General features: G+C 55.0%; 1 protein-coding gene across 1 annotated transcript in view; it reads left to right on the forward strand.

The window, feature by feature from the left end:
- The window catches only part of OBSCN (obscurin, cytoskeletal calmodulin and titin-interacting RhoGEF), a 179,017-nt gene that overhangs the window by 88,519 nt on the left and 77,159 nt on the right, over window positions 1-13,339 (forward strand). Inside the window, exons 21-35 of the mRNA XM_060144488.1 lie at window positions 4,398-4,673; window positions 5,991-6,275; window positions 6,434-6,700; window positions 6,862-7,131; window positions 8,081-8,347; window positions 8,651-8,917; window positions 9,344-9,456; window positions 9,571-9,724; window positions 9,909-10,070; window positions 10,168-10,272; window positions 11,052-11,318; window positions 11,559-11,828; window positions 11,950-12,216; window positions 12,308-12,574; window positions 12,682-12,948. Of these exons, the coding sequence (XP_060000471.1) occupies window positions 4,398-4,673; window positions 5,991-6,275; window positions 6,434-6,700; window positions 6,862-7,131; window positions 8,081-8,347; window positions 8,651-8,917; window positions 9,344-9,456; window positions 9,571-9,724; window positions 9,909-10,070; window positions 10,168-10,272; window positions 11,052-11,318; window positions 11,559-11,828; window positions 11,950-12,216; window positions 12,308-12,574; window positions 12,682-12,948 (3,504 nt within the window). The remainder of the gene's footprint in view (window positions 1-4,397; window positions 4,674-5,990; window positions 6,276-6,433; window positions 6,701-6,861; window positions 7,132-8,080; window positions 8,348-8,650; window positions 8,918-9,343; window positions 9,457-9,570; window positions 9,725-9,908; window positions 10,071-10,167; window positions 10,273-11,051; window positions 11,319-11,558; window positions 11,829-11,949; window positions 12,217-12,307; window positions 12,575-12,681; window positions 12,949-13,339) is intronic.

The following is a 13,339-nucleotide window of genomic DNA, read 5'->3' on the forward strand; positions in this document are numbered from 1 at the left end:
TTGTAGAAGTTATGTATGTACCCAAATGTTGCAAAATATAGGTTCCTGTTCTGTTGCAATGTCTGTGCAAAGTAAACCAAGAGAAGAGGGTTGGTAGATATATGTCTTTGATATGCACCTCTGAGATATGGCAAATTCATCTGAAAGCAAATTTTGGTTTCCTTTTGTCTTTCAATTAGTATATTCTGTGTCAGTATTTCCTTTGGAGTTTGATGTGTAAATTTAGAAATGGAGAGTAGTAAGGAGCTTTTCTTACACTAGCATGCTTTGTTAAAGATGAGGTATGGTAGTAGCAGCCACTGACTGGTAAAGTGGTATTTATTTCATATCATTTCCTAATGACTCTTGTGTGTGTCTGTACCTTCTGGGCTGGTTCACAGAGATGTCTGCGAACTAACTTTAGTTTCCTTTTGTTAAGAGAGGTTAACCTCAAATAGAGATGGGCTGTGGTCCTGCATTGACTCCTAAGTGCCACCACATAACAGTTTGATATCGTATTAGTATATAATGATTCATAGGTGTATATAGACACCAAGAAACCCACTATGAATCATTTGACATTATTATAATAAAACACGATATTATTTCACACAAGTAAATTTGAAAAGTTTTGAAATACTGGCCAATTCTTAGAAAATTATACCAAAACTTACGCAAGAAGAAATTAACAACTTGAACAGTCTAATAACCTTTTAACTAAATGGAAACATAATAAAAGAATCTTCTCATAGAACAAGATTAAGCTCAGTGGCTCTACTGGCAATTTATATAGAATATTCTGGAAAGAAATTATTCCATATTCATCGAGATTCTTTAAGAGAATGGAAAAGGGATATACATATATTTTTGTATTTTTTTACATCTTTATTGGAGTATAATTGCTTTACAATGGTGTGTTAGTTTCTGCTTTATAACAAAGTGAATCAGTTATACATACACATATGTTCCCATATCTCTTCCCTCTTGCATCTCCCTCCCTCCCACCCTCCGTATCCCACCCCAAAGCACCGAGCTGATCTCCCTGTGCTATGCGGCTGCTTCCCACTAGCTGTTTCACATTTGGTAGTGTATATATGTCCATGCCACTCTCTCACTTCGTCCCAGCTTACCCTTCCTGCTTCCGGTGTCCTCAAGTCCATTCTCTAGTAGGTCTGTGTCTTTATTCTTGTCTTACTCCTAGGTTCTTCGTGACATTTTTTTTTCTTAAATTCCATACATATGTGTTAGCATATGGTATTTGTCCTTCTCTTTCTGACTTACTTCACTCTGTATGACAGACTCTAGGTCCATCCACCTCATTACAAATAGCTCAATTTTGTTTCTTTTTATGGCTGAGTAATATTCCATTGTATATATGTGCCACATCTTCCTTATCCATTCATCTGATGATGGGCACTTAGGTTGTTTCCATCTCCGGGCTATTGTAAATAGAGCTGCAATGAACATTTAGGTACATGACTCTTTTTGAATTATGGTTTTCTCAGGGTATATGCCCAGTAGTGGGATTGCTGGGTCATATGGTAGTTCTATTTGTAGTTTTTTAAGGAACCTCCATACTGTTCTCCATAGTGGCTGTACCAATTCACATTCCCACCAGCAGTGCAAGAGTGTTCCCTTTTCTCCACACCCTCTCCAGCAGTTATTGTTTCTAGATTTTTTGATGATGGCCATTCTGACTGGTTTGAGATGATGTCTCATTGTAGTTTTGATTTGCATTTCTCTAATGATTAATGATGTTGAGCATTCTTTCATGTGTTTGTTGGCAGTCTGTATATTTTCTTTGGAGAAATGTCTATTTAGGTTTTCTGCCCATTTTTGGATTGGGTTTTTGTTTTTTTGTTATTGAGCTGCATGAGCTGCTTGTAAATTTTGGCGCTTAATCCTTTGTCAGTTGCTTCATTTGCAAATATGTTCTCCCATTCTGAGGGTTGTCTTTTGGTCTTGTTTATGGTTTCCTTTGCTGTGCAAAAGCTTTGAAGGGGATATACATATATATATATGTATATATGGAGATATACATATATATGGATATATATGGATATGTGTGTGTGTATATATATATGCTCTTTAACTCATTTTATGTAGCTAGCATATAGCATCGATACCAAAATCTGACAAAGAAAGTATAAAGAATTGAAATTACAGGCCAATCTTTTATGGATGTCAATATCAAAATCCTATACAAAGTATTGGCAAAGTGAGTGGAGCAATGCATGAAAAGCACAATACACTCAGATCTTAATCCAGGAATGCAAGGGTGGTTCAACATCAGAACATAAGAAACATCAATACAATCTATAATGTTAAGAAACTAAAAGAGAAAAAGCATGTTTTTACCTAGAAGAATGCAGAATAAAAGTGCTTGATAAATTTTTTACATCATATTCAGAATAAGAGTTTTATGAAATGTAGTAGCATATATTCATGTTAATAAACTTCTTAATAAACTAGTAATAAAAGGATAGTTTCTTAATTTGATACAGGGTGCTAAAGAAAACCACAGCAAACATCACACTTATAGGGAAACGTTGAAAGCTTTTCTTTTTAACTGGAGCATTTCAAGTGGCTCCACTATCAGAACTTGTGTCCAACATTGTACAGCCTATAAGGAGGAATATAAAGCAATAAAATTTAGATAAAGTAAAAGTGGACTTCACCGATGATAAGATTATTAACGCAGAAGGTAGAAAAGGAAGAATTTTTAGAGTTAGTAAGAAAGTTAAGGAAGACTGCCACATATGAAATACACAGAAAACGCTTCTATGTTGATGTACTAGCAACAAAGAGTCAGAAAAGGATATTTTAAGACAATTATAATAGCATCAAAAGTATCATGCTTCTAATTCCATGTCTAATAAAACATGTTTAAGGCTTCTGAGGAGGATATTATTAAATACTTTAGGGAGACAGTGCTAAATGAATGGTGGGATATGCATGGAAGACACAAAGATGTCCACTCCTAATCAAAACCCAAAGAAAAGTCCTTTTGTGGGTGTGTCAAAATTGACTAGTTGATTCCAAGAGTCAAGTGGAACCGCAGCACTCATAAAGTGAGAGCATTTCATCTGCAAGATACCAAACTTATTATAAAGCTACAGTAGTGAAGACAGCTGGGTTTCAATGCAGGGATAAATACACAGAACAAAGGAACAGAATAGTGAGCTCTGAAACAGCCCCGCACATAACCAGACTCCCCCATCCCTTTTCTGTTTTTTAACTCTGTAGTGCTAGTGTGTGGTATAGAGAAAGGATGGTCTTTGTATAAACTGTGCTAATACCATGTAACTGTATACATATATCTCTATTTTTATATCTATTCCTCTATAATAAAAATGGACATCTCCCTCGCAGCACACACAAACACCAACTCCAGGTGGGTTAGAGGCTCCAATGTGAAAGATAAAGCAAGCTCTTAGCAGCTAATATAGATTATTTAATGACCTGAGGGTAATAAAAGATTTCTTAAATAGGATATAAATGCATTAATCACAAGGGACAAATTGACATACTTGCCTGTATTAAAACTAAGAACTGGGCTTCCCTGGTGGCGCAGTGGTTGGAAGTCCGCCTGCCGATGCAGGGGACACGGGTTCATGCCCCGGTCCGGGAAGATCCCACATGCCGCGGAGCGGCTGGGCCCGTGAGCCATGGCCGCTGAGCCTGCGCGTCCGGAGCCTGTGCTTTGCAACGGGAGGGGCCACAACCGTGAGAGGCCCGCATACAGCAAAAAAAAAAAACTAAGAACTATATCAACAGAAGACACATAAAAGATGACAAAACAAGTGACAAAGATGGAGAAGTTATTTACACACCCATAATTCTCAAAGTTCTAACATAAATATATAAAGAGTTCCTGAAAATGAATAAGGAAAAGACAGACAATGCTACTGCTAACTGGGCAAAAGCCTTGCAATGACACTACAGAAGGGCAAACACCAAAAGCCAAAAAGATCAGAAATGGTGCTCCACTCTAAATCATCAGGACCATGCAAAAGAGAGCTCAGGAAGTACAACTACCGGATTGCCAAAAGCTGACAACAGCATGGAGCCTCAGGAACTCTCCTGCGCTGTGGGTGGGAATGTGCTCTGCTCAGTCGTGTGGGAAAGACTCTGCATCCTCTAGGAAGGTTGAGGTGTGCATGCCTCCTGATCCCACAGTTCCTTTCCTAGAGGAATATGTGCATGGAAGAAATCTTTCACAAAGTCCCCACTTGGAACAACATGCACAGATCAGTGGTAGAATGTATAGATAAATTGTGGGTACTTGTTGCACAACTAGACCAGAGCCTGGAGAAGTTTCCAGCCCCCCTTCCCATCTGTCCAGGCCTTTTTTCCCTAGTGCTGCCTTCTTGACTGAGATGGTGTTTTTGCCTCTCTGCATCCCTCCTTGTCCCCAGAGCCCAAGGAGGTGTTTGCCAAGGAGCAGCCGGCACGCAGTGAAGTGCAGGCCGTGGCGGGGGCCAGTGCCATGCTGAGCTGCGAGGTGGCCCAGGCCCAGACGGAGGCAACGTGGTACAAGAACAGGAAGAAGCTGAGTTCGAGCTCAAAAGTGCGTGTGGAGGCCACGGGCTGCACCCGGAGGCTGGTGGTGCAGCAGGCGGGCAAGGCAGACGCCGGGGAGTACAGCTGCGAGGCCGGGGGCCAGAGGGTCTCCTTCCACCTGGATGTCACAGGTGGGTGCCAGGGTTGGGTATAGAGGCTGAGCACCTGACAAATTGGGGGAAATTAGCACGTCTCCAGCAGGGTGGGGGACATGTGTGTGTTGGGCCTGTGCTGGGTTCTCCTCTGATGCAGTCAGCCCCGGGGCGCTGTCCACTGGGAAGGTCCTTGAGTTGTGGGATGCTTGCCACAGCCCCTGGTCCGGGACACTCTTGGCATCTGCTTCCCCAGGTTCCTGCATCTCTCCATCACATCCCCACCTCTCCCAGCATGAAACCTGCCACAGGCTTTCTCAGTCATCTGCAGGCTGCTAAGGCCTGTAGTCTGCTGACATGGCCATTCTTTGTCTGTCGTTGGCAAGGGGCACTGTTCCCATATTAAGTCTTCGTGGGCAGCTGTGGAGCCCAGTCCTGCTCTGAGGAGCTTCTGGCCTTGGATGCCCCTGCCCCCATTGGGTCTGGAGTCCCCGTCTCTGGCCTTGGGGCCCTGACCGTCCAGATGCATTGAGGTCAGCCCATTGTGTCAGCCTCTGCTCAGATGCCCATCCTATCCTGGGTCTGAGCCAAGATGGTTTGTTGCCTGCTCCCGTCCCTCCTGGCTGCCGATGACATCACTGGGTTTCAGTGTCCTGAGGTGGCTGACACTGTCCCCGTCCCCAGCTGTGGCCCTTGCCCCCAATCCAGCAGCCAGTGTGGTCCTTCCAAGTGCTCCCCTGGGTCAGCCCTCACAGGGATGCTCTTGGGTCCCCACCCAGGGCCTTCCCCTTCCCCCTTCTCTGCCTTGGCTTTGCCCCCATGCTGGGCTGCTGGAGGCTCTCAGGCTGTTTCATCCCTCTCCGTCTTTGCCTGGTCTCTCCACTCCGCATGGGGGTTCTTCTACCGAGACCGTCCTCCTCTGCCTCCCTTCCTGGCCCTGCTCCCCACTGCTCTTCTGGAATTTTGGCCCAGCCCCCAGGCTGTGTCAGGGTCACTGTGTGCCTTACTTTCCCTGCATTAGCTGCTCATGGGGCCCATCTTCCCTTGGGGGTGGGGGCAGGGATCCTCGACTCTCAGCTTTTGGTGGGACAGAGCTTGTGGCCCCAGGTGGTCCCTCCTGGCTGCCCTGCACTGCCCCTGTGAGCCGGGATGGTGCCTGGCACAGAGTGTGGCCCTGTTGCATTCACTGTCTGGCTTGCTCAGCAGAGAGGCAGCAGTGGAGAGCTGGACTGCCCGGGCACTTTCATTTCAAGTCTTCTCCCGCCACGTGGCCTGGAGGGGGGACGGGACCCAGGCCAGGGATGCGAGGGTCTCCCCTCTAATGCTTGTTGGTCACCCCCCGCCCCCGCCCCCCAGAGCCGGAACTTGAGCCCCCGACCCTGGAGAGACCCAGACGCAGGGAACCTCTGGTGGTCAGGGAACACGAGGACATCGTCCTGACAGCCACGCTGGCCGCACCCTCTGTGGCCGCGGTGACTTGGCTCAAGGATGGTGTGGAGATTCGCAGCAGCAAGCGGCACGAGACGGCCAGCCTGGGGGACACCCACACCCTGACCGTGCGTGGCGCGCAGATCCTGGACAGTGCCGTCTACTGCTGCCGCCTGGGCGCAGAGGAGCAGGACTTCCCGGTGCAAGTGGAAGGTGAGTGGGGCCACGGGGAGGCCGTCTGGGAACCCCTTGTTTGCAGCGTCCTGGAGTGGAGACTGGGTGAGGCTCAGGGCGCACAACCGGGCAGCTCAGAGCTGGTCCTATGGCCCGAGCCCCACCAGGCTGACGTCCCCTCCCTTCCCCTCCCCCAGAGGTGGCTGCCAAGTTCTGCCGTCCCCTGGAGCCCGTGAGCGGGGAGCTGGGCGGCACAGTGAAGCTGGTCTGCGAGCTGAGCCCGGCACAGGCCCAGGTGGTGTGGCGCCGTGGGAACACGCAACTCCGGGCCGGCAAACGCTTCCAGATGGCGGCTGCGGGACTTCAGCGCTCGCTCACTGTGTCGGACCTGCGGGCGGAAGATGCGGGGGAGTACGTGTGCGAGAGCCGCGACGACCACACCAGCGCCATGCTCACCGTGAGCGGTATGCGGATGCCGGGCACAGGGGCTGGGCCGCCCAGGTGGGTGGGTGGCTTGGCGGAGCATTCCAGGGCTGCTTCCCGAAGAGGTGTCCTTCCGCGGCGTCTGCTAGGTGGGGGCCCCTGCCCCTCCTAACCGCCTCTCAAGTGGAGCTCTTGTCCGCAGTCCCCCGCGTGGTCAAGTTCACGTCTGGGCTGAGCGCAGTGGTCGCGGAGGAGGGCTGCGAGGCCACCTTCCAGTGCGTGGTGACTCCCAGCGATGTGGCGGTGACGTGGTTCCGGGATGACGTCAAGCTACAGTCCAGCGAGAAGTTTCTCATATCGCAGAAGGGTGCCAGCCACAGCCTGACTATCCTGGGCCTGGCCCTGGAGGATGCCGGCCAGATCACCGCGGAGGCTGAGGGCATCAAGACCGTGGCTGCCCTCCGGGTCCGAGGTGCGTGTGTGGGGCAGCAGGAAGGACGCACCGGCTCCTCGCAGCAGGCGTCTCCTGATGGGCTGGTCCCAAGGTGGCATCCTGCTGCTGGCCTGTATCCAGCTCATCTGGCTGACTTCAGAGGACACAGGGTTTGTCAGCTGCAGAGAGAAGAGTAGGGTCAGACCGAGGGGCCAGGCACCTGCTCTAAAGGGGAGATGGTAAACTCCTGTAGGGCACACCTGGTCGGGGAGTGGGTGGAGGCTCAGACACTCCAGGGAGTCATCCTAGAGGAGACGATCCTTGCTGAGCCCAAAGGATGGCAAGGTGGGAGAGACTGGAGTGGGCAGCCAGTGCAAGCAGATGCAGACGATGGGGGAGGCGCTTTGCTCGCTGAAGCCAGATTGCATGGGGGAGGGCCAGCACGTTACCTGAGAGTAAGTGGGAGCCGAGCCATCTCAGGTTCTTGAGTAAGGGAGTAACGTGGCCAGATGCGCTTCTGCGGAGATCGTGGCACAGCCCGAGACTGGGAGAGTCACTCTAGCGTTTCTCTTCCTTAATGTGACGCATCCAGGGCCTAGTTAAAGCAGAGACTGTGGTGCAGCCGGCCTGGGAGCTCAGAGTCGGCCCGTCTCAGTGGCTCCCTGTGTCCCAGTGCTCCTGGCCACCGGCCACACTTAGGAGTTCCAGGCCCTGGTGGGGGATGGCAGGAGTTGTTCAGAGCAGGGGAGCAGGAGGTGGGAGGGGGACTGGGAAAGGAGAAGCCCCCCTGAAGTGTGGTTTCCTTCCACAAAATTGTGCCTGTGCATGGGTGCCGCTGGGCCCTGAGTATGGCCAAGGCCTTGCCTAGCTTGGAGTCAGAATGTGGTGGAGGGCAGCTCTGCTGGCTGGGGGTTGGGGCAGGGTCCCTCTGCCCTGCTTTCCTGAGAGTGGCAGTGGCTGTAATGACCTCCCTCTCCTGTGACTCCAGAGGCCCCAGTGTTGTTCAAAAAAAGGCTGGAGCCGCAGACTGTGGAAGAGTGGAGCCCGGTGACCATGGAGGTGGAGCTGGCGCGGCCACGGCCGGAGGTCAAGTGGACACGCAACGCCGCGGCCCTGGTGGCAGGCGAGAATGTGGAGATACACGCCGAGGGCTCAAGTCACCGCTTGGTTCTCCGCAGTGTGGGTTTCGCTGACCGTGGTTTCTACGGCTGCGAGACAGCGGACGATAAGACGCAGGCCAAGCTGACTGTGGAAAGTGAGCAGCTTAGGGGGCTTGGCCTAGGGGTTGGGCATCGAGGAGCTGGGGAGGGTAGGGAATCTCCCCCTGGGGGCAGGGCCCTGGAAAAGGGGGAAAAGGGAAAGCTGGAGGAAGGGGTGGACCTTCACTTGCAGGGGCCAGGGAGGTGGGGAAGGGAGTGAGGGAGGGGGCAGGCATCCACCTGGAGGGGCAGCCTCCCCTTCCAGAGCACCTTGAGGCTCCCTGGGGAAGTGATGGGGGCTGGACCGAGGGCCAGGGTCTTGCTACAGTGGCTCATCCTTCCCCTTGTTCGTCCCATAGTGCGCCAGGTCCGGCTTGTGCGGGGCCTGCAGACAGTGGAGGTGCAGGAGCAGGGCACAGCCACAATGGAAGTAGAGCTGTCTCATGCTGATGTGGAGGGCAGCTGGACTCGAGATGGCCTTCGGCTCCAGCCGGGACCCACATGCCAGCTGGTGGTGCACGGCCCCACCCATACCCTTACGCTGTCTGGGCTGCAGAGGCAGGACAGTGGCCTGGTTTCCTTCAGGGCGGAGGGCGTGCACACATCTGCACGGCTGGTGGTCACTGGTAGGTGGACATAGGTGGGGCGGGACTCACTCCAGAGCACCTGCCCCTGTCCCCAAGGTGGCCCAGGGAGGCAGCTATGGGCAGGGATATGGAATCCTGGAGGAGCGGGGGGCTCATTCCTTCTTTTTTTTTTTTGCGGTACGCGGGCCTCTCACTGTTGTGGCCTCTCCCGTTGCGGAGCACAGGCTCCAGACGCGCAGGCTCAGCGGCCGTGGCTCACGGGCCCAGCCACTCCGCGGCGTGTGGGGTCTTCCCGGACCGGGGCACGAACCCGTGTCCCGTCCATCGGCAGGCGGACTGTCAACCACTGCGCCACCAGGGAAGCCTGGGGCTCATTCCGTTAACCAGCTGAATGATTCCAACCAGCTCAGGCCCTGTCCCCGCCCAGAGGCCCTGCTTCTCACCACTCCCGTCCTGTCTTTCCAGAGCTGCCTGTGAAGTTCAGCCGCCCTCTGCAGGACGTGGTGGCCACGGAAAAGGACAAGGTGGTCCTGGACTGTGAGCTCTCACGCCCCAATGTGGATGTGCGCTGGTTGAAGGTGCCTGGGAACTTGGACTCCTCTGCCCCCTCTTACCTCTCACCATGGGTGGGCGGGAATGGGACCACTCTGCTGGGCAGTTCCAGCACTTAACCTGGCCTCGTTCCTCCACAGGACGGTGTGGAGCTGCGGGGGAGCAAGACGGTGGGCATGGGGGCCCAGGGGGCCTGCAGGAGTCTCATCATTTACCGATGTGAGCTTGGGGACCAGGGCGTGTACGTGTGTGATGCCCACGATGCTCAGAGCTCGGCCTCCCTGAAGGTGCAAGGTGAGGGCTGGGTGGGTGGGTGCAAGCACCTCCTGGCCCCCCACTGCGTCACCCAGCAAGTGCTTGGCCCTCTGGCTCTGCTCTTGCCCCACCCATCCTGTACTCCCTCAGCAAGCTGGGGTGGGGGGTAGCCGTCAGGTAGCTCTGCGTGTCAGGATGTAGCAGGGCCTGCTTCTTGCCCCAGGCCGAAATGTCCAGATCGTGAGGCCTCTGGAGGATGTGGAAGTGATGGAGAGGGAGGGTGCCACCTTCTCCTGCGAGGTCTCCCACGATGAGGTGCCTGCCCAGTGGTTCCGGGAGGGCAGCAAGCTTCGGCCCAGTGACAATGTGCGGATCCGCCAGGAAGGTGAGATGAGGACAGTGGGTGGGCTTCAGCAGGGCTTCTCCTCCTTCCCGCCCCCAGGCCACCCCTCCCTTTAGTGCTGAGTGGCCTTTGTTCCCAGGAAGGACATACACTCTCATCTATCGGAGGGTCCTGGTGGAAGATGCAGGGGAAATCAAATTTGTAGCACAACGGGCAGAATCACGAGCCCAGCTCCGAGTAAAAGGTAATGGCGGCTCAGGGCAGGGCACGGGCTGGACAGCGTGTGTGTGAACAAGCGTGTGTACTGAGTCTCACAGGGCTGAAAGGCCAGCTGTCCCTGTCCTGGGGTCCCTCCTGGAATGAGGACAGCAGTGATCCAGGAGGAGGGAAAGGGGGTATTCCCTCCTTGGCAGGAAGAAAGTGGTCTAGGGGAGGCAGCCTTGGGGTCTCCTTCTTTGTGTAAAACGGAGGTACCAATGAATTCTCCTTCCTGGGACTGCAGCAAGTGCTGGAGAGAAAAGGTGTGAGGCCCTGGCAGGAAGTAAGCACACAAGGCTTTACCTGGTGGCCTTGATGACAGTCAAAGTGGCTGAGGGGCATGAGGGAGAAAGGGTCTAGAAACAGGTAGGGGGCAGGGGTGTGGGACATTTGGATGCCTAAGGTGAGGGCAGGGTGCAAGGGATTCGGGGGTGCGCAGGATGAGGGTGAGGCTGTGTGGCGAGGGGACGGGCGGGGTGGGGGAGTGGGGCAGGCATGCGCGTGATGAGGCCCACTGGACGATAGCGGGTGTGGGTGTGTGCCCAGTGTCCTTGTGGTCAGATGTGAGTAGCGAGTCCCAGACTAGCCCGAGGGCAACACTCAGCCTAGCTATCTGCTGGCTCTGGTGGGCGGGCCGGCATAGGCTGTTTAGCCTGAGCCTGATGTCCCAGTCTGGCCGGTTGGAAGATGCACAGCCGCAGCACCCAGCCCTGGGTGTTCGGGATCACTGTGCACCTGCCCTGACCCTGCTGGGTGTACCCACAGAGCTGCCAGTATCCATCCTGCGCCCGCTGCGGGACAAGATCGCAATAGAGAAGCACCGCGGTGTGCTCGAGTGCCAGATGTCGAGGGCCAGTGCCCAGGTGCGGTGGTTCAAGGGCAGCGTGGAACTGCAGCCTGGGGCCAAGTATGAGATGGTCAGTGACGGCCTCTACCGCCAGCTAGTCATCAACGCCGTCCAGCCTGAGGATGAGGACACTTATACCTGTGATGCTGGCGATGTTAAGACCAGTGCCCAGTTCTTTGTGGAAGGTTCGGGCAGGGCTGGGTGGGCTAGCTGTTCCTTTTTTCCGCCAGGGGAGGTGTTACAGCCTGTGGCACTCAGAGGTGGCCAGGTCTGAGAAGGACCTGACTGGGCGCGTTGGGTCACCCCAGGGAGGAAGTGAGCATGCCTGAGAGGGTTTGTTCCCAGGAAGTAACACCAACCCTGCAGGAGGGGTGGCTGGTGGTGCTCCCCCGGGACTGCCCCAGTGACTGGCCGCTCGCCCACAGAGAAATCCATCACTATCGTGCGGGGCCTGCAGGATGTGACGGTGATGGAGCCCGCCCCTGCCTGGTTCGAGTGTGAGACCTCCATCCCCTCGGTGCGGCCGCCTAAGTGGCTCCTGGGGAAGACAGTGCTGCAGGCAGGGGCTGACGTGGGAATGGAACAGGAGGGCACAGTGCACCGGCTGACGCTGCGGCGTACCTGCTCCACCATGACCGGGCCGGTGCACTTCACCATTGGCAAATCACGCTCCACCGCCTGCCTGGTCGTCTCAGGTAAGAGTGCGCTGCCTGGCGGGTTGGCTGCACATGGAGAGCGGGCAGGGCAGGGGCAGGTGTTACCGCCTTGTGGTCTGGCCCACTTTACGCAGTGCTTCCTTCTTTCCTTCTGCCACAGACATTCCCATGGTGCTCACGCGGCCACTAGAGCCCAAGGTGGGGCGCGAGCTGCAGTCGGTAGTCCTGTCCTGTGACTTCAAGCCATCCCCCAAGACCGTGCAGTGGTACAAGGAGGAGACACCCCTGGTGCCATCTGACAAGTTCAAGATGAGGCTGGAGGGCCACATGGCAGAGCTGTGCGTCCTGCGGCTCAGCCCCGCGGATGCTGGTGTCTACCGCTGCCAGGCCGGCAGTGCCCAGAGCAGCGCTGAGGTTACTGTGGAAGGTACAGAGCGAGGGGGCACAGGGCCACCAGAGGGTCTCTAGGGGAGGCGGTGATGGCGGTCGTGCTGAGCTGCCTGGTGTGCTCCTGGCAGTGCGGGAGGTGACGGTGATGCAGCCACTGCAGGACTTGGAGGTCACGGAGGAGGGCTGTGCCTGCTTCTCCTGCGAGCTGTCCCACGAGGACGAGGAGGTGGAGTGGTCGCTCAATGGGACGCCACTGTATAACGACAGCTTACACGAGATTACCCACGAGGGCCGCCGCCACACGCTGGTGCTGAAGCAGGTCCAACGGGCTGACACGGGCACCGTATGCGCCTCCTCGCCCAAGGTTATGGCCTCGGCCCACCTGGAGGTCAAAGGTGAGGTGTCTTTGTGGGGTCTCTGGGGACCCCTGGGATGTGCACCTGGCACCCCGAGGGCCAGAGGTGGCAGCTCGTCCCCTCAGTCGCCCACACCTTCCCTGCAGGGAAGCCGGTGGTGTTCCTGAAGGCGCTGGACGACGTGTCCGTGGAGGAGTGGGGCACGCTGGCCTTGCGGTGCGAGGTCTCTGACCACCAGGCTCGTGTGGTGTGGCGAAAGGATGGCATGGAGTTGGGCCCCAGTGAGAAGTATGAATTCCTGTACACAGCGGGCACTCGGGGACTCACGGTGCACAACCTGAGCAGGGACGATGCTGGCCTGTACACCTGCGACGTGGGCACTGATGAGACCCGTGCCCATGTCAGCGTGCACGGTGCGTGCTGCAGCGGCTCCAGATGGCGAGGCCAGGGCACTGGGGGCGTGGCTCTGGGCCTGGGGGTGTCTCCGCCTGGGGGGCCCACCCAACCCTCCGAGACCAGGGGCTGCTCTGCTGAGCCTGGAGAGGTCAGGGCAGGCTCCTAGGAGGCCCAGGTGCAGGCAGGTGGACCAGGGATGATGGGCAACAGAGCAAAGCTTGGGAGACCAGACTGGCTCTGCTTGATAGAGTTCCAAGGTGTAAAGGGTTCTACAGAGGCTGGAAACATTCGCTCTGCACCAGGGGATGTGTACGGGCAGGCACAGGGGCCACAGAGGGGCGGTCAGGAGAGCCTCCTGGAGTGGGCGAGTGGGAGAGCCCCAGATGTCAGGCAGGGGGTGCCCCAGTA

Source organism: Lagenorhynchus albirostris, chromosome 3 (genome assembly GCF_949774975.1).
Source record: "Lagenorhynchus albirostris chromosome 3, mLagAlb1.1, whole genome shotgun sequence".
Lineage (NCBI taxonomy): Eukaryota > Metazoa > Chordata > Mammalia > Artiodactyla > Delphinidae > Lagenorhynchus > Lagenorhynchus albirostris.